Here is a 22,104-nt window from a genome sequence, read left to right on the forward strand (position 1 = left end):
TTATTGAAAAATAATGTATTAAAAATTTAATGACATATAATAAAGAACTTGTTGAAACAATATATAAAAATTGTACTTTATTCGAGGAAAATTTTCATGAGAAATTTAAAATTTCGCGCTAATTGAAACTTGGTCAGCCATTTTGAGCAGAACGTATATTCATGTCTTCTGATTGGAGATCTCGCGTATCGGATACATGAATGTAGGAACGATTATCCATGTATGTACAATATCTGTAATTAACTTACAAGTAGTGTCGTGAGATCGCGATGTCGTTAGTTTAGAAACAGAATGCGATAATGCATGATCTTTACAATACAAGTCTCGCGCGCGAGACCTCGTGAGAACCGTCAAGTAGAGAATGGTAATGAGAACGAATAAAAAATGTGTTTATTTAAGTGCAGCGGTGTTACATAGTAAAAAAGTGAGAAGGTGTAATAAGTGAAAGTGTGAGTGCAACTGAGAGAGCAAGTATCGCGTTGATTACGATACACAAATCTCGAGTGAGATATTGTGTGAAGTATTACCGGAGTATCATACATTACAGTGAAGAACTGTGTGTACTTCAAGATGTCGTCGGGTCATAGTAGCAGAAGTAGTCGTACTGCACAAATCAGTTCGATCCTCCAAAAGCTCCAGGGTCGATTTAGTGACGCAATGACACCACCAAAATTATCGACAGATAAACGAATGCTCGACAAAACATGGAAGCTTATGGATAAAGTTGTTAAACTTTGTCAACATCAACGAATGAACCTTAAAAACTCTCCTCCGTTTATCCTTGATATCCTACCGGATACATACCAACGATTGCGATTAATATATTCTAAGTATGAAGATCGTATGCACGTTCTTCATAGCAACGAGCATTTTTGTGTATTCATTAATAACCTCATGCGAAAATGCAAGCAAGCCATTAAATTATTTAAAGAAGGCAAGGAAAAAATGTTCGATGAGACTTCACATTATCGCAGAAACTTGACGAAACTTAGTCTCGTTTTCAGCCACATGCTCTCTGAGTTGAAGGCCATCTTCCCAAACGGCGTCTTCGCGGGCGATCAGTTTCGTATCACCAAGTCGGACGCTGCAGAATTCTGGAGAGAGCGCTTCGGTAACAGGTACTCTTCAAAACTGACAATTCTTTTTAAACTATTCACATTCGGTATATTTTGCTTCATTCGCTCAGGGAAAACATTTCTAGTCCCAAGTAGCGATTTTTACTCCTTCAATTCTATAGATTGCAAAAAATTTCATACTATCATAGTACCAATTATATCTTTCACATACAAATGATTGTGAGTATTTATTAAAAATATTTTACCAATTACTTTTATGTTTCAACGAAACGGTCATATTTCTTCAATAAATAAAAGAGATCTTTATTTAATAAGAATTAATTTTAATACACTGACATCGCTTAAACCCTCATATATTCTCCTTTCAGCGACAATGTTATCAATAAAATCTCAAATTAAACAAGTGAGCCGAATAAGTTCATTGAACTACACTGTCATATATTCTGGTTATTACTCAGTAATTACGTACTTTTACACTCATCTTTATTGTCAGTGTAGTACATAACTTGTGGGTTACTAATTATTTTACTTTTAACTAAAAATGATTTATTAATAATAAATTTACGATGATAATTCAAAAATAAACTTCAACCATTTTATTTACTTTTTAAATGGCTATGTTGACTTTAAAAATTAGAGTCCAGGTTATAATTGTTTAAATCCATTGATGATGTGCACCCGCACTGCTTTCGTTTGTCTAATGTGTGTATGATGTTTAAAAATAACTATCAGTCATGAATGGTTCTTCTAGTGATGAATGTAGCCAATCATCATTCAAGGCACGTGTGTAACGTATATCAACTCAGATTCGTATGCCAAAGCAGTAAAAATATTAAGATATTAAAAGAAAGTAAACCATCATATTTATTTGTTGTTTACTTACAAACGTATTTAAAGCTCTTAAGAGTTTTCAAAAATATTTCATTTACCATGTAGTTAGAGAAAGAATGAATAACAGTTAACAATTTATTCTTTAAAAATAATCAAGTATAGTACTTTAGTAAATTAATAATATTATTATAATTAGTGTGATAATAATTTAATTAATATTATTGTTATTTATATAACTCAATGATTTTTGAACTTTTTACAATTTCAAGTTGGAAAAAATTAACTTAAGTAAAAATAAATAAATGACATAAAGAATTTCTACATTTATGAAATAACTGAATTCCATTGACTTCAAAGAATTAAATCTAGGTATTAATTCCTATTGATTTATTCAAAGTGAGTAAATTAATTCTTTGTCATACCTCCATCCAAAGTTAAAGTTTGCTCCCTGTTTTCAGGTCGCAAAGCAACGTGTTATCCTATATGGAAAGACAAACAATCATTTGTGCGCATGCTCAAACGGATGCTGTTTTTCTCTGTGAGAACAAAAACATCCCTCGAACTTCAAAATCGAGAAAAAATTTCAATTTTAGATGATGATATGACAAGAAATAGTATATTAACCAGAGAAGTAAAGTAAGACATCCTTACCTTTTGTTCAGGTGGCAATTTTATACCCAAGTCAGATTATCATACCTTTCTCTCTAAGTTCACAATATTTAAAAATCAATGAAACCATAGCTATTAACTTTTTTTTGTGAGAAAATTGTAATGACTCCGAAAAGTTTTTTGGAGTAAGCAAAAGTGGAAGCTTCATTTATAAATATTGACATATCTTTATTTTCTTCATTTCTTAAAATTTTAAGAGTTATTTGTAATGATTTTCAAGTGGTTGTATATGCATATGTGTACATAAACATATATGTATGTATGAATGTGAATGAATTTTTCCAGAACGATGACTCGCAAAAGAAATGATATTCTATTCATTGAAAGATCATTCGACGTGCATTGATAATGATAAAATATCAAATTTTTATGTGACTCGGTTCAGTTGTTCTTTTGTTTAAGTGAATGATTTTAAAAAGTTATTCATTTTTTCTTTAAATTCATCATACAATTGATGTTTTGTTAACGTAAAGCGATTTGTTTTTAACACGAAGTGCATTTTATGAAATGTGATCAGAATCTGTTAAGTGATATTTAGTAAACTAGAAATAGGTTGAGCACTTTTTGTTATTATCAAGATTATTTGATGATACTACAATTTATCTTATAGTCTATCTTATCAATGATCCTCTACAAGACAGACAATTAGGGATTTTTTAAAGCAAATGATACTTTTTGTCAATAATAAAAATAATTAGCGGAAGGGTGGGTAATGTGGAACACTCGAGAGAATGTACTAATTTATTAAAATAATTTAAAAAATGTTTATTACACTTTTTGTTTATCAAATTTTCAATTTATTAATGCATTAAAAATTATTAAAATTTGTTAATATAATGGATAATTTGTTGATTTACTTTTTTTCGTGGTGTTCTACTTTACCCCTCCCCCTTCTCCTATTATAAGATTTATTCACATAAAGTTATCTTTAAAGCAATAGATAATTTGTCAAATACGACATTGTTGAGAAAATATTTATTGTAATTTATACAAACTGTATAGTGTATTGCTTTGCAATCAGCTCCTAAAGAGTACGTAATATTCCAAAAATTTTTTACCAATTTACATTTAAATAAAATTACAAAAATAAATGTTTTATCAGTTTAATTTACTTTATTTAATTTTTTTATAAAAACATTATTGTTATGAGTACGTGAAACAAATGTTTCTTTTTTTTTGTAATAAAGAATAATATTGTATGATTAAAATATGGTAGAAGTTATGGTGAAATTAGTGTACTGTAGTCAACGACAGAATCTACTCAATTACTTTAGTATGAGGACCTTCAGTTTCCACCGTTTCCGGTCAAATGATCCACGGACATCCGGCTAGCACTTATACAACGATACAGACTACACTCTTTCGGGTCGTCATTGGATCAAAACTCTTTTATTCTAGGAACTCACACCCTCTTTTTTACTCTCTCTTCATACGTAATTTGTTCCACTTGTTTCTTGACGACGAAAAATTTCATGAGTTATTTCATTCATACGATTACAACAAAAAAATACATTTTATTCTCATTGATGATTATAATTATATACAGTGTTCTTGAAATAAATGAGACCAATTTTAAATTTATTTATTTTGCTTGGTATTAATACGACATTAAATGAATATTGCAACAACTACTTTTTTTAAAAAAAATATTTTAAATATCAAAATAACAAGTTCTTTTATTTTTTTTAAAAATTATATTTCTTTTGGCTCAGGTTATTTTTTTTCACAATTATTAACTTAATTCATAAACTTAATGACAAGCTTTTAACCTTTTATTGACTTATAATACTTTTTTGTTTGTTCGAATTTTCATTTTAATTTTAAAGCTTTTAAATGGAAAACAAAAAAAAAGTCTAGAAAGTATTCGCATAAAAACGGTGAAATGCCTTGAACGATTCTTGACGTCAAGTAAAATTTGAATTCTAAAGTTAAAAGCGTTCTGTTATGTCTGGTAAAGTTACTACCAAGTTTTTATCATCCATCTGAAAAAAAAATTCGTCTATCATTTTATCATTTTTGTTGCCACAAAGATTGTTACTACGTATAATAAACGTTCAATTTTAATAAATATTCCCCTAAAGTACTAAATAGTGTAATCTTAAAACTTTTTTGTACTAAAATCAAAGCACTAGAAACTTTCTAATATCTTTTCAGAAGATTTTTAAATTGATAATTTTAATAATTAATTAAATCCCTGATTGAATAAAATTTATTTGAATTTCTTAAATTTAATTAAATTGACATCTGAAAGTGATATGCTATAAATATACTATAGTGCTTTTATAATTCGCTTTTAAATGTTTCTAGAAATTTGTCGAAATTTTATAGTTTGTTTATGGCATTTTGTGAACATTTTAATTGTTTATTTTCTAATCACTTATTAAACCCTAGATTTTCAATGAAATAAATATAAGTGAATTGAATTTTTGGTAGAATCACTAAAGACTTAAAAATTGTAAAATTATTGGACTTTTTTTTAAATAAAAGAGAAATAATTTTAACTGACGATGAATTCCCTCACAATGTGATCGATGAAGGGTCAAAATAAATCAATAAAAATCATCGCAGTTACCATTAAAGAAATTTGGCCATAAATTTACTTATATCCGTGATAAATAATTTTTTATTATTATAAACATGTTGCTATTCTCCCACAAGACTAACTTTTAATAAATAACGAGCATTAATATGTCAATTAATGTGAAAATAAATTGAACAAATAAAGATCATTCATTGTTTTTCGCCGATTTTTCAAAGACAATGACGTATGAGGCATTTCTTATTCATTTTTTCATAGAAATATATGTTTAAAAGTTTCAGTGAAAATTACTCATTTAAAATCTTGAAACATTTCATGATCATATTCTGTTGAGCCATAAAAAAATCCTATGTTACAGACAAGAACATTTTTTATTTAATTAATTTAAAATAACGATTCCATCAATTCCATCAATTTTAATTGAAATTTTATACACAAATGTACTTTTTTTTTATTTGCCCCCAAGCCAATACAGAATTACAAATAAATACTTTTTTTTTCTATTTCAATTAAATCTCGAAGCTCGAAAAAGCTGGATTTAATTGATAGTAATTGACAGAACCAGTTAACGAACAAATAGAAAATATTTGAAAATAAATATTGTCCTCAAACGATTTCTATAATAAACACAAACAATCATTTAAAAACGTTCAAGTTATTACAAAAAAAAAAAAACAACATTCTCTGACATTTCTTAAATAAAATGAATACACATAAATTAAAGAACGTATTTGTACAAAAGTTCGGATGTATTTACAAGTAAGTTACACTATCACTAACTTAGATACATGATATTCAGTGTATACATATGTATGTCTATCACACACATAGAAACATTGGAAACCCAACGAAGGTTCCCTGCTCGACGAGTTAATCTAGTATCCGGACGAGAGCAAAAGCGGAAGGAAGGGGACGTGACGTCACGATTGAGGAAAATTAAAACAGTAATAACACAAATGTGCAAGGCTATGCCTGCCTTCTATACATATATCAGCCTACATTTAGTTGCCAAATGAGAGTACCATTAGTACATAGCCCTCATCATTTATTCGCATACGATTATAATAGACGATGTGTCAGAACAACCGGTTGAGTTCAGAATGAGTCAATGCCATGGGTTCGATGATGAAAATTGAATAGATCATAAGGGCATTACTCGTAGGCTAGAGAATACCATCATCATGTGGGAATAGAAATCACTTACTACTGCTTGAATGAAAATTAGTTAGCTCATGAATTTTATATTATCTAGATACTATGTCGAGATATGTTTACATCATCGCTTTACTTTTAAAATAAATCTCAAAATTCATTCTGTTGAATTTATTAACATAATATTGTGTTTTATTTGGCTCTAAAGAGAATGAGTTTTTAAATATAAACATTCTTATTTTGAGAGGAAAATAATTTCTTTTATTCAATTACGAACAAATAATTTGTAATAAAGTATTAAACATCAAATTTAATAGTGAAGTCATAATGATAATGATATTTTGGAATTCCAAAGTTGAGTAAAAGAGGAATTAGATAAAATTAAAATAGGTTTTTATTTTTTTATTAAACTGTATAAAGTATTATTTTATTTCTTTTGCGAGTGTATGGAAGAAATATTTATTTTATTAAAGTTGGAAAAATTCTTTCCTATTGACAATAAAATTATTCAAACGAAAAATAAAGTGAATTATTAAAATGTATAAAAAAATATTTTTTTTCGATAAAAAAAAATTCTGGAATTTATAATCAAGATATTCAGTTAATTTTTCTTGTATAACATTTATTTTACACCAGAACAATAATAATTGCTATGCCTCAATTAAAAATGACCATCTTTGGATCTGAAACAACAGATTATTGTGTATTAGAGTGAAATTTAAAATTTCTTTATTCCTGTGATTGAAAGTATTTTATTTATTCAATTAACTACACGGGAAACTGGAGTAAGAATTCTTAAGGTCCACTTAATAATTTTATTAATCTGTGAAGATATAAAAGTGTAAACTGTACTATATATAGTACTAAACCTTTTAATTTCGATAATTTATCTGATGTTTAAGATATGCTTATAATGATATACTTTTATAAATATTTTTTACAATAACGACAAAATCTAATATTTATATGAACATTTTTTTTGATATATAATATTTAAAAGTTTTTATAGCAACATTTATTTGTCACACTTCCAATGAAAAATTAATTTAAAATTTATTATTAAAAAAAATTATTTTCAAATTAAATTAAATTACTGAATTCATGTCAACCGTATTAGAATAAAAATATGAAGAAAAATGAAATAAAATATTTTATATCAATAAATGATAATTTTATTTAATTTATAATGTGATTGACGTCAAACTGACTATCAATTATACATCATTATTAAAAATAATCCTGATTATACCAATTAGTGAATTTAAAAAAAAAATTGCATCGACATTGGTCCATTTGTTCATAAACTACGATGCATTTCAAAGATTTGAAATTTTATTCTTTTTGTTGCATCGGGGGTTAAAAAAGATTGACTTTTAAACAAAATAGAAATGAGAATGTATATTATAAATTTTAATATAACTAATTATCGTTTTGAGTTGATCAATATATATTTAAATCTAAACGTAAGTTTAGTACCTATACGTTTAAAATTCATTGTTACGCAAAGACGGAGATCAGAATCGGGTGATATTGCGAGAAACGACAATGACGTCGATCTGACATCCCTTCCATCTCATACTCTTTCATTATCTTTTAACTTTAGAGGAATGTACATGTGATGTTCTCGACACGCATAGATTTGATGGAATCTTTGAATGAAATACATTTTATTTGAAATGAAAATAAGATATTTTCTATCGAACTAATTGGAATTACACTTAATATATTTTCAATTGTATCTATGATTTTTCCTTGTTACGATAGTGATTTTAATTATTTTTGTAAAAAAACTAGAAATTTGTCAACTGCATCAGTGGTCACGTACATTCGTGCCAGAAGTCGTAATGAAGATTTTCATCATCATGAGTGCTTTTACCTTAATTAAACCCAGTCTCAGTTGTATTTATACTGTTTGATTATTTAAATTAAACATAAAAATATTCATTGGAATATATACAATTGCAATATGACCCCAGTGCATTATCATCAATTTTTATAGATACTTTTTGTTTAATAGTCATTGTTCAAGAGATATTGAAAACAAAAAAAGTTATATTTATTATTTATGTATATCTTTTAGAATACATTTTTTTGATATATAATGATTTGAATTTAGTTTAATTAAGATACATCAAATTATCAAGTATATCTATATAGTAAATGAAAGAGATGAATTTTGTATTTTTAATTCTAAAAAAAATATTATTTATAGGGATACAAAATTTAAAAAAATTTTAAAACATAACATGTCAGAGATTTATCATATTTATAAAAAATTAAAATAAAAATAATATTTTTAATGACAACATTTATTTGATTTTTTAAATTAATTTTTTTTAGATTTATAAAGAAACTGATATATTTTTTTTCACGATTCACTAAATTTTTTTCTTGTAGAATTAATGACTTTTATAAAGATCAATTTTTTATGAATTATAATTTTTCTTAGATGTTTATGATTTCTTTTAGCTATAATTATAGTTTTAAAAATTTAGTTAAATTTTAATGAGCAAGTATAAAACTTTGATTGTAAACTTCAATATTATATTATAATAATATTATAATTTAATTAAAGTTTCTTTACTTTGATTACTTGAACAAAAATTCAGTTTTATAACGAATTAATTTGTCAGAAATAAAAACAAAAAATAAATTGAAATGATTAAAAGTTGTTTGATTAAAAATAAAAGTACGATAAGATAAAAATAGATATTTTCATCTACAAATATCTATCTCTTATTCATATTTCAAATTAAAAAAAAAAACTCTTTGTTCCTAATATTGCAAAAAATATTATCAAGAACAGAAAAAATAGAAATGAGAGGATGTATATCTTGACTTGATTACAAAAAATATGAATTGAAGAAAAAAAAATGATTCTAGGCTTAGTTTGTACCTTGACAACAAACTTCCCATTAATTGAAATCCATAATTTTGCCATTTATTAATGTTTTTGTTTCTGACAAATTTGCTATTGTTATAAACAATATACAATTGTGTAATCACATTAAATTATTTATATCAACTGTATTGATATTTATCGAATATAATCATAGTAATGATCATTCCTAATTGTTTATAACAAATTGAAATGGTTATAAACAATCTATAATTATCTACAATCATATGAAGTTATTAATAACCATATTGTATTGACCTCAGTTATCAACAATGTTAATCATCTGATAAATAGAATCTATTTCAAATGTCTTCTTCATTCAACTTATTCTAAACTCTTCTTGTTATTAAAAAAAAACGGCTCAACCGAATTTGTTTAAACTTTTTTTAAATCTTCTTTATTGTATTATCTTTAAAATAAAATTTGTCCAAAGTCGATATCTTGAGTGATTCTTGAGATATCAAAAACGAAAAAAAATAAGACATATGTACGTATAATTATACGTACGGACATACATCTATTTTTAAATCTTCTAGGTATGTTTTCAAATGTCTCAAAACTTAAAAAGATATAATAAAATTACGAATTTTAAAAATCGACCCCATTACAATAATTTCCTAATGGGAAGTTAAAAATATGTAATGGAAAAAAAACTGGGCCGTGAATAAACTGGGTCTTTTCGATCTATATTAAGTCGGCAGACACGCGCGCTATGCGCGAAACCGTCAAGTGTTGGAAGACGTATTCTATGAATGGAGGCGGGTGTCAGATCAGCCAACAAGCAAGGACGGTTAATTATAGACGATATCTTCTACGTATCCAATGTGTACATGAATTAACCAACTCGAACTTTACTTTTCTGTGTCATATTTCCTTACTAGAATTTTCTTGCTTATATTCTCCTTTTTTTTCTTTTTTCTTTTTTTTTAATACTAAAAATAAAAATATACCTAAAGTATCCTAGTGATATAATAATGCTACTTTAGTTTGTATTATTACATGAGTAAAAATGTTTATCCAAGTTTCTGGGAGAACTTGGGAATTATTTATAGCTGCATCTATTTGTCTGACTCAATGACTTCAACTAAAATAAATTATTCATTCATTAATACTTTCACGACCTGTGTAATGTTTACAATCCATTATCATATATTATAGTGATGTAGTTACTATAGAATTTTCATTGATCATTTTTCTGTTTTATAGATTAGATGGTTTGGTAATTCATACATATACACTTATTACCATTAGAAAATTGGACTTTGATTGCTTGACATCCTTTAATTTAAATGATATTGTTATTAAAAATTATGCAAGGGATTCTATGTAGAAAATTATTTTACTTTTCATGTATTTTATATATACATATCAAATAATAATTTTTCACGTTTCATTTATTGAAAAAAATATTTATCTTTTTCAGTGAATAAATAAATTAGTACTTAAAAGATCAATATTACAATCATAATTAATTTTGGAGTAAAAAAATAACAATTATTTAGTTGAACATAAAAACTTGATAATTATCAAACAAGTAAGTCAAGCGAAAAATTAGTTAAATACTGCAGAATTATCTCTTTTTATCAAGTAAAGTTAATTTTTATGTTTTTCAATGTAATACAACATATAAAGTGAAATACTTATATATTAATTGCCTTATAATATTATTGTCAGAGTAATAATATACAACTTATCAGGGGAAAGTGACCCGTAAGTGATAGTACTTATAAATATTTTTTCTTCACCATTAATGATTCGCTCTAATTGTTGGATAATTTAATTTATTACTAGCGTGAAAATAATAACTTCATTAAAATGTGTCACGGTAGTGTCCTGAACTTGATACTTCATACTATTATGTGAATTCATTTTTCAATAAACAAATAACTTTTAATATTTGTTTATTTAATAACTTGCAAACAAATAACATAAATTACTGTTGAAGTAAAATTTATTGACCATTTGGATTGACTTTGGAAAAAGGAATTAGCTGATTCATCGTTAATTTTATTCTTTATCAAGATAAAGTTAAAGCTATTTTTCAAAAAAATTTATCTATCGACAAGTTATGTTATATAACGTATTAGATATTATTTTTATAGACAGAAAATTCAATCCAAAAAGGTTATAGACTTTTTTTATCACTTCCCCTCTTCTCATTTGACATTGTTAAAAAAAATATATTTCCTGTTCATCCCAAGAGTTCACGACCGATAGTAAAGAGACTAGCAACAATTAAATCATAAACATTGCTACATGTATTTGTATAATCATCTTGATAAAGATATGTATTTTACATAATTCATTGAACGTTTCATTCATGGATTATTTATGAGTTATTTTAATTTTACGTCTTTCAATAAATATTCTCTTTTTATTCTTTGGCACAGGAATTAATTTAAATGATTTTTTAAAGAGCTAACTTCTAGTAGTTAGTATCAGTCAAAGAATTCAAAGTTAATTTTTTTCATTACTCACATAATTGAATTTTTTTTTTCTTTAAGTTGCCAAAATCTAACTATTTCGACTGAAATTTAATATTGAATACTTACGGATTAATTTCAAGAGATTGATTTTAATTAATTTGTATTTTTTTCAAATATTATTCTTATGTAGGTACGAATAGTTAAGTACGCTTTCTGACCTACAATTATTGATATTCAAAATTTCTTGAATGTTGATTTTAAAATTATACGAAAACAAAAGTTCTATACATTTTTTATGCTTTAAAGTTACTACGTATTATTGTTATTATTGTAACTCTATTTAGAACAAGTCAATTTGATAAAAAATCATTGTTACATGAATGACTCAGTTGGCTAACTAATATATTTTGAATAGCAAGACGGATATTTGAATTGTTCATCGTTATATTATCTGTCCTTTTATACAACAAACAACATAGTTATCTACAACAAGGTGAAGTTCTATTTAATTTTGCAAGTATGTGTAACGATTTATGTTACAATTTTTTCAATCAACAATCTTATCTAAATTTATGTATTTCCGCTGTACGTAACTTATCATACCTTACGTTCAGTCAACAAGTAATGTAGGCGTTTGAATAACTTGAAATATTATTTTCTATAGAATAAAAAAATACCCTGTAATGATCCTTTAATTGTTTTTCTTCTCTTAAACTCTACTCAACAAAACAAAATAATTAATGAATTTCAAAATTTTTAAGTGCTTAATACAAATAAAATTTTGTAAGATCATTTTTCAAAAATTATTTAATTATTATGAAGTATAGATATAGAGTATTTTTTTATTTGCTAAAGAACTGTTCGTTTAATTTTTTCAAGTTAATGGTAAATTAAAGTTATCTAAAAGTCGTAGAATAATAACATTTTTTAGATGTTTAGTAATGCATATTACATTTTATTGGATGCATTTTTTACAAGAATATAAAGTCTCAATATGGTTGCAGTGCGTATAAAATTAGTTTTAGTTTTATTTAATTATCAATAGCAAATACAATTGATACAGGAATAAAAATTTATCAATTGTGAAAATATATTAAGCGTATATTGAATGTGTATGATAAATATTAAGAAAATTATGTGTCATAACAATAGTTGAAATATTATCAACAAAATATTTATAATAAATTAAAAAATTGTTTTACACAATTCAAATGCTTGTAAAAAATTTGTTCAAAAACTTTTTATAACTAAATTCCTATACTACAACCGTGCTTTGAGAATAATGATAGGTTGTGTTATTTCAAAAGTACTTCTCCAAATGTGATGTCAATTTACTAGGATCCACATTGGGTCCATGACGTTCCACAACTTTGCCATTTTTGTCGACAATGAATTTAGTGAAATTCCATTTAATGAAGTTTCCAAGAGAACCTTTTTGCTCCTTTTTCAAGTACTTCCAAAGAGGATGTGTATTTTCACCATTGACATCAATTTTTTCGAATAGATCGAATTTAACCTAAAAACAAATTAGAATTAATTTTGTACATACTCTTTTTAAGATAATAGTGTTACAATTTATGCTTTGAAATATTTACTTTTTGACGGTCTGCAAAACTACAAATCTCCTCACTATCACCAGGCTCTTGACCGTTAAATTGATTGCAAGGGAATGCTAAAATCCGTAAACCTACAAAAAATGATTTATTTTATTATTCTCGTTTTAATTTAATGTAACTAAGGAATTATTTACCATGTGATTCAGCATATTTATCATAAAGTTCATTCAGTTCTTTATAATTCGTTGCTGTCAATCCACATTTAGAAGCAACATTGACAATCAAACAAACATGTCCTTTGTAGCTGAAAAATTTATTATTAAAATAGAGTTTATTTATTATTTTAAATTTGTGTATACTGCTTAAAACATTTTTTTTAAATATATAATTTAACATACTTTGACAAAGGTACGTTTTCCCCTTTGATGGATTTAGCTTCAAAGTCGTAGATAGACGTAGCAGATTTGTAGTCTAAATTTCCGCTCATGACTAGTTAACAAGAATAATAAGATATATTAATATTCCAACTAATAATAAAAACCATTTCCTATTTTAATCATAAAATTCAACATTTTTTCATCTTGTTAAACAGGAGTTTATCTTATCTACAGGATTAACAAAAATGATTATTATGAATTAAAATTAGCATGCCTTTCTGATTCATCTATCACACAGTACATTAATATGTATATGGATGGATCATTAATGAGAACTTTCTAATTAAAATAATGATGGTGAAGGGAGAATACGTGCCTGCAAAATTTCTAACAAGTTGATTTAACCCGGCAGGTATGATTGAGTATTTGAACAAACGCATTGTTGACCTGGTCTTTAAAAAAAGTGGTAAATACTCAATTAAATCTTAACCAATTAACTCAATAATACAATAAATTTTTAATAAATGCGAAAATTATTATCTGTGAATTATCTCTATTATTTATAATCACTATCATTATTTGATGGCCACCAATCATTTTATCTCCATTTCGAGAATATTCTTTCACTATCTATGTGTAAAGGTTGAAAACTTGATGACTCATTGAAAATTTTTACAATAACTCAATGTTAAAATTAGCAATAATTTAATGAAGAAAGATTGTCAATTTTTGTTATAAAAATATAAATCATCTTATTTTTTGATTAAACATTATTCTACGCATTGCAAATTTTGAAGCGTTTGTCATGCCATCTATTTACAGTACAGATAACTGTTTTATCCACCATTGTCATTCTCGTATGTACGCAGTAAAGTATTCAGATATTTTATGATTACTTGCAAATAATGTGTACATTTACATGTTTTTAATTATGAATGTAATGTGTGTTGATTATTTGTCAATATATCTGATTAATCTTACCGAAATTTATTTATATTGGACTGTCAGTAAAAAATGAAATACTCCTTCCACGTAACAAATGACCATGTGTATGAAGCAACCGGCAAAGACTGACTATTTTCACTCCGTTGCTATTACCTCAACACCAATACCCCAATGTATATGTAGACCAATAGCAAAATGAGTATACTTGTCATTGCTAACTTGATGAATATTTTATTCCAAATGATCATAAAGCCTTGCTAATAATATGATGACTTAGCATTTTAAGTTAAAAGATTTATATCATAATTGAAATCACTCTAGGTATAAAGGTCTATTAGATTTAGCATTAATTAACAGAATATCCAAACTATAAAAGACACAATAATTTGAAACAATCAAATTTAAACCAACATAATTTTACCTTATATTATTTATATGAATAAATCGATTTTACTTCTTATCCACGTGTAGTTTTCTGGGAAACAATTGATTTTTGTACGCCTTGTATATTGCAATTATTATACCTGTGTGAACTGAATTCTTTGATGATCTCAATAATACAACTGGACTAACTTATGTTAAATATTTTATTAAGTAGTATTGATTCAGCTTAAAAAAGCCTTCGTGTAGAATTAATATTTTAGTTGTTTCCAAATTTATTTATCGAATATTTAAAAAATAATGAAAAATTAATGATCAAGATGAAGAAATGAATTCTACTGTCTCTATTTTTATTCTTATTTTCAATCATGATTGCAGATTTTTCACTCGCATTTACATCATCATTTTTAAATTCAAAAAATCAATACAAAAGAATAATTTTTTTGATAATTAAATGTATTTATTGTATAATAATATTTATATTAATAAATTGTTTTTTTTTTGTTTCAGTACTTTGGTTCCATGGAAAGTTTTCAGACATGAATTGAATCAAGTTCATCAAATAAGTTCTGGACTTCAAGCTATGGCATTAAAATCAACGATAGACCTCACTTGCAATGATTACATTTCAAACTTCGAATTCGATGTATTTACAAGGTTGTAATTACTAACTTTACAATTTCTATCTAAACTTCTGTATCAATTTGTATTTCATTAATTGATATTTTATAGTTGGATCAGGTTATTGATTGATGTCTTTGAAGCTAACATAATTAAGATTATATTAAGTGTTAATATATTTATGCTTTTCAAAGAGCATGATAGTTAGTATGTCTATAAATAAACTGATGTTAATTGGAAACTATATGTTGAATATGAAATTGGATGAACAACTTATTTACTCATATATATATCATTTTTCCAATTTATAGACTGTTTCAACCATGGTCAACATTACTACAAAATTGGAAAATTTTGGCTGTTACACATCCTGGTTATGTTGCTTTTTTGACATATGATGAAGTTAAAGCTCGTCTACAAAAAAATTGTATTACAAAACCTGGAAGCTATGTCTTTCGATTGAGTTGTACGAGATTAGGACAATGGGCTATTGGTTATGTAACTTCAGATGGTGATATTCTTCAAACTATACCCCACAATAAAAGCTTATGCCAAGCATTATTAGATGGTTATCGAGAAGGCTTGTAAGTAGAATTATAAAATATATTTTTTATCAAAATATGATATAAGTAAACGAAACAGATTAATAATCATTATCGTCCTTTTAGCTATTTATATCCAGACGGGCGCAATATAAATCCAGATTTAACGTGGGCTGTTCAACCAACTCCAGAAGAGCACATAAAGGTGACAGCTGAGCAGTATGAATTATATTGCGAAATGGGTAGTACATTCCAATTGTGTAAAATATGTGCTGAACATGACAAAGATGTGAGAATAGAGCCTTGTGGACATCTTCTCTGTACGCCTTGTCTAACAGCTTGGCAGGTAGCAGTATTTACTCATATTATATATTATTAATAAACATTATACTTTAATTCAGCTTCAAAACAATTAGATCAAAAATTTCTATTTACTTTTTTTATTTTAATACCTGCTAATTTAGTAGCATTGTTTGTGCAATTAATTATTAATATGTAAGATGAAACATGTTAACTATGTGTGCGTGTATTCACATGTTTCATTAAAGTATTTTAAAAATATCTGCAACCATAAATTCACAGCAAATAATATTTACTAAAAGATTTGGGTATATTAATATGAGATCACAACTTATTTCAAGTTGATCCAATATTGTTTTTTTTTAAAACAGTTTTCGTTGTAAGTTAAGTAATTATTACAAAAATTTAGAAAGTTATGTGCTAAAAGTAAACATAAAACAGTTTACATAATTGACCCGAAATTATAAGAAATATATATTATGACTTTTTTTCTGTTTTTTAATAATCATTCTCAACTATACTTTCACATACAATGCACTAATGATTTTAAATATAGGGCATTAATGAATAGCATTAAAATTTAGGCCAACGATTTTGCATCCACTTTACAAATTCAGGTTGCTTCAAGTGTCATTCAAGTTTTTATTACGTCAATTATTCTATATTATCGCATTTCTCTATATACATTATGGAAGAATAATTTTTTTCTTTTCTCAAGTATTTCATGAAATACTTTTGAATTCCTGAATAATATAGTTGAAAAATTTTCATCATCTAAATTCTCTACTCAACGTTTAAATTGAAAATTATTTTTTGATTAATTAAATAAACTTATTTTTATATACATCTATTTATACAAATACTGTTATTTAAATAATCATCTTTTTAAAATTCAATTTCAATAGATTATTTATTATTACTTGAACTTTGATGAAAATAAAATAATTTTATAACAACATTATTATAATTTTATAGGATTCTGAAGGTCAAGGATGTCCTTTTTGTCGTGCAGAGATAAAAGGAACTGAACAGATAGTTGTAGATCCCTTTGATCCACGACGAACACACAGACCTGGAGCTCAATCAGCGTCAGCCAGTAATGCATCTACTCCTACGCGGGATCTTGATCCTGACACCGAGGTATCCGACTAGGTGTATCATGCGCTCTATTATAAAAAAAAGGATATAAAACATGTCCCTGTATAGTAACGTCATAGATTATGCCTCATAAAAATCTGCCTCATTGCATTTCATCGCAATAATATTGGTTTTGCTCCTAATCATTACATGCACCATTTCACTTCATTAAAGTTTCACGAAAAATAATATAAATCGTACCGAGATCAAATGAGTAATGCTATTTATTTTTGCAATTAATTTTTTTATATAACTAATGATAATACATATCGCGAATAACATTGGATTATTCACACCATAGTGGATTAAGGTAGGTTAATCTCTCATGCATTTCGACTTAAACCATTATCGGCTTACTTTTCACACTTCTTATCATAATTTCTGTTTTATGAAAAAAAAAGATTTTTTTTGTGTCGCATGAAGTTTTGAGACCGTCTTGAATGCACTTTTAGTGTGCTTGGATGGTCATTTCGTGTCTAGTAATATATTAATTTCTCTAATATTTTCGGTACAAAAGCTAACACAATTATTTTCAATATTTATAAGTAATTTAAAATTCATTAATTTACATTAAAGTATATCTATTTATTTTAGTTAACTAATATTTGGCCGAGTCTTATTTTTAATAACAAACACTGTGATTTTTTAAAATACTCGGTTTGTTTATTGGTGAAACATAATTAATTTGAAATGCTTGATATCTTATTTTGGTCGCATTCTAATCACACTTTTTAATTTAACATTGGTGAATAAGAAAAACAGAAGAGAGGACATACTGAGGCAGAAAACATGCAAATAAAATAATGTGTCGAAATAGATACATAAATAAATTATTTACATGTATTCACAGTATACATAATAATTTATGAATTCATTACATAAGTATTATTAAAATGTAGGTTGAGATACAATTTCGGAGTTCAACTCCTTGAGATTTTTAATATTATGTTATTGTGCCAGTAAAAGTTATAGTTGATTATGTGCACAAATAACCTTCATGATTAGTCGCTAATAAAAAATAAAAAACCAAATTATTATTGGTTTTAATGTGATCTCGTATAAGAAGTTGATAAAAATAATATCAAACAAAATTAGATACATTTTTTTGGTTGATATTCATTTTAACATTTTCTATATCCAAAATTTTTTATTATGATTTTATTTAAATTTTATAATAATGATTATTTTTAATTTTATTATTAAAATTGTTAATATTCTGCGAAACATTACAATAATAAACAATAAATGGACTATTCTCAATTTATCACAGCGATGAATCTGTAACTAATTGCAATGTTTTCAATGCAAATAATTAAGATCATGTGGCATTGAATGCCAATATTTATACATACAAACTAAAACTCAAATTAAAATCGATTTTAATTTTTCACTTGAAGGATAAGAAAAATATTATTTACTACGCTTTAGAGTAGATATAAATTATTAAATCAATATCAAATTTTGTTATATTTTATAGGATAGAATTTTCATTTGCCACTCGTTTGCATTGGCAAGCCTTAGATCAATTTTAAAAATTATAAGTTTAGTGTACATGATTTTTTTCTTATTGTAAAATATTAGAAATTTGAAAATTTCCAAATAAAATTATATTATAATTATACTGAGTTCCTTTTGCACTTACACACGTTCCTATTATTGTACCATTATTATTTATATTATTTTTATTATATTTTATATTTAATTATTATTTTTACTATGATTACTATATTCATGACTTTCATGCGTTTTAGCTTAATCAGATTTTATTTTATGTTAATATATACCACTGTATATTATACATAATGTATATACATATTATTGTTATTTTTATTATTATTATTATTTATCATATATGATGTTATATTTATGAAGTACTACATTTGTATGAAATTATAAGTAATTAGTTCATAAATATCAAGTTTTTTTATAAAACTGGATATCAAATAATGTGTAACTTTGCTCGCATGGAGAAATGTTTTACTTTGATTTTTATTACATTATGTTATCCACTAGGTTGAATGCTCTACCCATTGCATGAAATAAAACTAATTTGTAATTTACGTACGTGAATTGAGACATTGAACTATTTTAACAAAAAGAAAGAGGTAAGTGATTATACTGGCATTATGGTATTTTTGCTTCAAGCTTCATTGTCTCTTTTCATAACCCACATCATTTGAATGTAAATTTATTATTTTTAATGATTTTTTTGAACATTTAGAATTTATTATTCATTTGCTTTATTGTCGTATCATAAATTTACTCGCATATTATTTTCATAAAATTCATTTTTTTATATATAAATATAAACCCATTGCATGAAATTACAAAATAACAATGACAATATAATAGAACTTGCTTGATAGCTCATCAATAAACTTAATACATTTGTTGTTTGTTTTAGGATATTATGGAATTATCCAATGGTAACTGTGGATTAATTTGTGATGACTCTGATGAAGAAGAAGATTCGAGTCCCATGAATTCACCAGTTCCATCGCGACGAATTGTTCCAAGTCCTCCTTTACCTCCAAGACGACCATCACCATCGCCAACTCCAAATAATATTTCTCGAAATAATCGTCATTTAGCTGTACCTAAAGAAAATGCTCCTCCTCCGCCGCCTGTCACAGTTATATTATCTTCCAATGAAAATCAACAAAATAACAAAGGTATATTTTATACAATTACCCAAAAACCGAACTATATTTAATGTTGTTCAAGAGTAAAACGAATCATTTACGTTCTATAGCTGCAACGGAAGCAAGATATGATATGCTTCACAGAGCATCATCTCCTTCACCAGTTCCTCCAGCAGTAATACGACCACATGTTCGATCACACACAAAACCACCAGCATTACCTGAAAAAGCTAATCGTCATTTGCCTTCACAGCCAACCAATGTGCCTCCAGTACTACCACCGTTATCCGCACCACGACCTCCAAAAACAACTAAAGATCTATCGAAACAGGATCATCATTATGAAAATACCATTTTAATACATGGATCTAAAGAGCATGTAGTAAAAAATATTAATTTAGAAATGAATAGAGCAAAATTTACGGCGCTAATGAAAAATAAAGATGAACCTGGTGGTTCAGCAACTAAATCAGAAGCGGCTGCTTACGAAAATGTTAATGTTGAACATATCTCGAGACTTACTGCTTTAGGCTTTGCTCAAGATGCTGTTATTAGAGCTCTGGGAATTACAAGAAATGATTTAGAAATGGCCTGCGATATTCTCAACGAATTTGCCACTAAATCTTTTTGACCAGGTAATCATGATTTTTTTATTTTAAATTTTTAAAGCATCTTTTGATAAGATACAAATATATTGAATCATCAATTCAAGTAAATGCCAAATGTCTTTGTTGGTTTCATAATCATTAAATTGAATTTCATTTTCAAGTTTTTATGTTTTTTTGTTGCCTACATAAACTTTTACAATGAATATAAATGAGAGTTAATTTCGTAACTATATTCTAGTTTATTTCATTAATTTACAGATACAAACTCTGATGATTTATGACCACCAGTTCCACCTCGGCGGTGTTCATAGTTAAGAATTATCATTTGGAAAAATGAAGAACAACTGTAATTATCACTAGTATCTATAACTGTTATAAATCTACAATAAGTCAAATTTTGCTATGAAACATAACTATAAATTCTTGAATTTTTTTTTTTTGATAGATGAATGAATCAATTTATTTGTGCAATAACTCAATCAAAAGTATCAGAATCAGTGAGATGAAAATAATTTTAAAGTAATCGAATTTTAAAATAATAATTAGAGATCGTTAAATTCTAGATGATAACTTACAATAATGATGCAGCCATTCGAACAAAATAAATCCAACATGTGTATAATATTAGTTTTAGATAATGCATTGAAAGTTTAACGTTGAAAAAAGCAACGTAGTATATCAGCTTTATTTAAAGATACCTCTTAATTGTTTTGTATAGCAACAATGATATTGTCAGCAAGTAATATTAATTTTAATGATGGAAGACATTGCATGATGTTTGTTTATTTATTTATTATTAGGGTATGTGTCAAATGTGATATTTATATTTAAAAAAAGGATGAACGATTTTAAGTAGTTTATCAGTAATTTTATCATGCGCCATATATATAATTTTTCAGAAATTAAACAAAGATCGATTAACGATAATAAACGTTTACTTATATTAACAATTCATATAAACAGAATAACATATTTAAAAAATTTCATTGGAATGACAATAGCGGTATTATTCATGAATGGTATTTAAATGTACAAGATAATATTAATTTAAAATAAAATTTATTATAGGACTGATGGAAGTTAAGTGAATACAATCTATTTGTAAATATTATAAAAAGAGCTAATTTATTGAAATTTTTTTTATTACGTAATAATTACAAGTGATACGTATTTATCTCAAAATAATGTTGCATAAAAAAAAAATATAGTAAGATATTGTTTTAACTATTAAATTACCTATACAAATTCCGAGTTCTATATTTTACATGAAAGACTGACAACAGTCATTAAAAATTTTTGAAAAAATATATTTAGGGTGAACTATTCACATTCTATCTTTTGATTATTAATTTATATTTTGAATTATTTACCAAAATTAAATATGAACAATTTGTTTTGTTACT

General features: G+C 26.0%; 2 protein-coding genes across 5 annotated transcripts; one reads left to right on the plus strand and one right to left on the minus strand.

The window, feature by feature from the left end:
• The first annotated feature begins 245 nt into the window (after positions 1–245).
• On the plus strand, positions 246–21,947 carry Cbl (E3 ubiquitin-protein ligase CBL). 3 transcript variants are annotated; one of them, XR_004691049.1, is made up of 9 exons: positions 246–1,118; positions 15,362–15,508; positions 15,784–16,056; positions 16,141–16,363; positions 17,290–17,454; positions 19,856–20,123; positions 20,204–20,728; positions 20,960–21,047; positions 21,147–21,801. XR_004691049.1 is itself a non-coding variant. In XM_035093125.1 (8 exons), exons 1-7 carry the CDS (start codon positions 571–573, stop codon positions 20,722–20,724), a joined length of 2,145 nt encoding a protein of 714 aa, XP_034949016.1. In that variant the 5' UTR covers positions 246–570; the 3' UTR covers positions 20,725–20,728; positions 20,960–21,947. The 3 variants fall into 3 exon arrangements, 2 of the variants coding, with proteins under 2 accessions (XP_034949016.1, XP_034949018.1); XM_035093125.1 differs by having other exon boundaries at positions 20,960–21,947; XM_035093127.1 differs by having other exon boundaries at positions 16,141–16,360; positions 20,960–21,947.
• On the minus strand, positions 12,543–14,661 carry Gtpx (Glutathione peroxidase homolog with thioredoxin peroxidase activity). 2 transcript variants are annotated; one of them, XM_035093136.1, is made up of 6 exons: positions 14,507–14,644; positions 13,902–13,977; positions 13,547–13,637; positions 13,343–13,452; positions 13,188–13,279; positions 12,543–13,108 (listed from the first exon to the last, which is right to left on the minus strand). In XM_035093136.1, the coding sequence occupies exons 2-6, from the start codon at positions 13,963–13,965 to the stop codon at positions 12,893–12,895; spliced, it is 573 nt and encodes a 190-aa protein (XP_034949027.1). In that variant the 5' UTR covers positions 13,966–13,977; positions 14,507–14,644; the 3' UTR covers positions 12,543–12,892. The 2 variants fall into 2 exon arrangements, with proteins under 2 accessions (XP_034949027.1, XP_034949028.1); XM_035093137.1 differs by lacking the exon at positions 13,902–13,977 and having other exon boundaries at positions 12,546–13,108; positions 14,507–14,661.
• Positions 21,948–22,104: the final 157 nt, after the last annotated feature.

The sequence above is a fragment of the Chelonus insularis genome, unplaced genomic scaffold (assembly GCF_013357705.1).
Source record: "Chelonus insularis isolate UGA/USDA-ARS -01 unplaced genomic scaffold, ASM1335770v1 contig_94_pilon, whole genome shotgun sequence".
Taxonomy (NCBI): domain Eukaryota; kingdom Metazoa; phylum Arthropoda; class Insecta; order Hymenoptera; family Braconidae; genus Chelonus; species Chelonus insularis.

What these genes read in the sequence shown, in the direction of transcription:
- Cbl (XM_035093125.1), top strand. Translation starts at nt 571, where the DNA reads ATGTCGTCGGGTCATAGTAGCAGAAGTAGTCGTACTGCACAAATCAGT. An exon ending in GTCTAACAGCTTGGCAGGTA is followed by an intron (nt 16,364 to 17,289) that starts GCAGTATTTACT and finishes ATAATTTTATAG; the next exon opens with GATTCTGAAGGTCAAGGATG. An exon ending in AAATCAACAAAATAACAAAG is followed by an intron (nt 20,124 to 20,203) that starts GTATATTTTATA and finishes TACGTTCTATAG; the next exon opens with CTGCAACGGAAGCAAGATAT.
- Gtpx (XM_035093136.1), bottom strand. Translation starts at nt 13,965, where the DNA reads ATGCGTTTGTTCAAATACTCAATCATACCTGCCGGGTTAAATCAACTT. An exon ending in GAAAACGTACCTTTGTCAAA is followed by an intron (nt 13,453 to 13,546) that starts GTATGTTAAATT and finishes TAAATTTTTCAG; the next exon opens with CTACAAAGGACATGTTTGTT. An exon ending in TAAATATGCTGAATCACATG is followed by an intron (nt 13,280 to 13,342) that starts GTAAATAATTCC and finishes CATTTTTTGTAG; the next exon opens with GTTTACGGATTTTAGCATTC.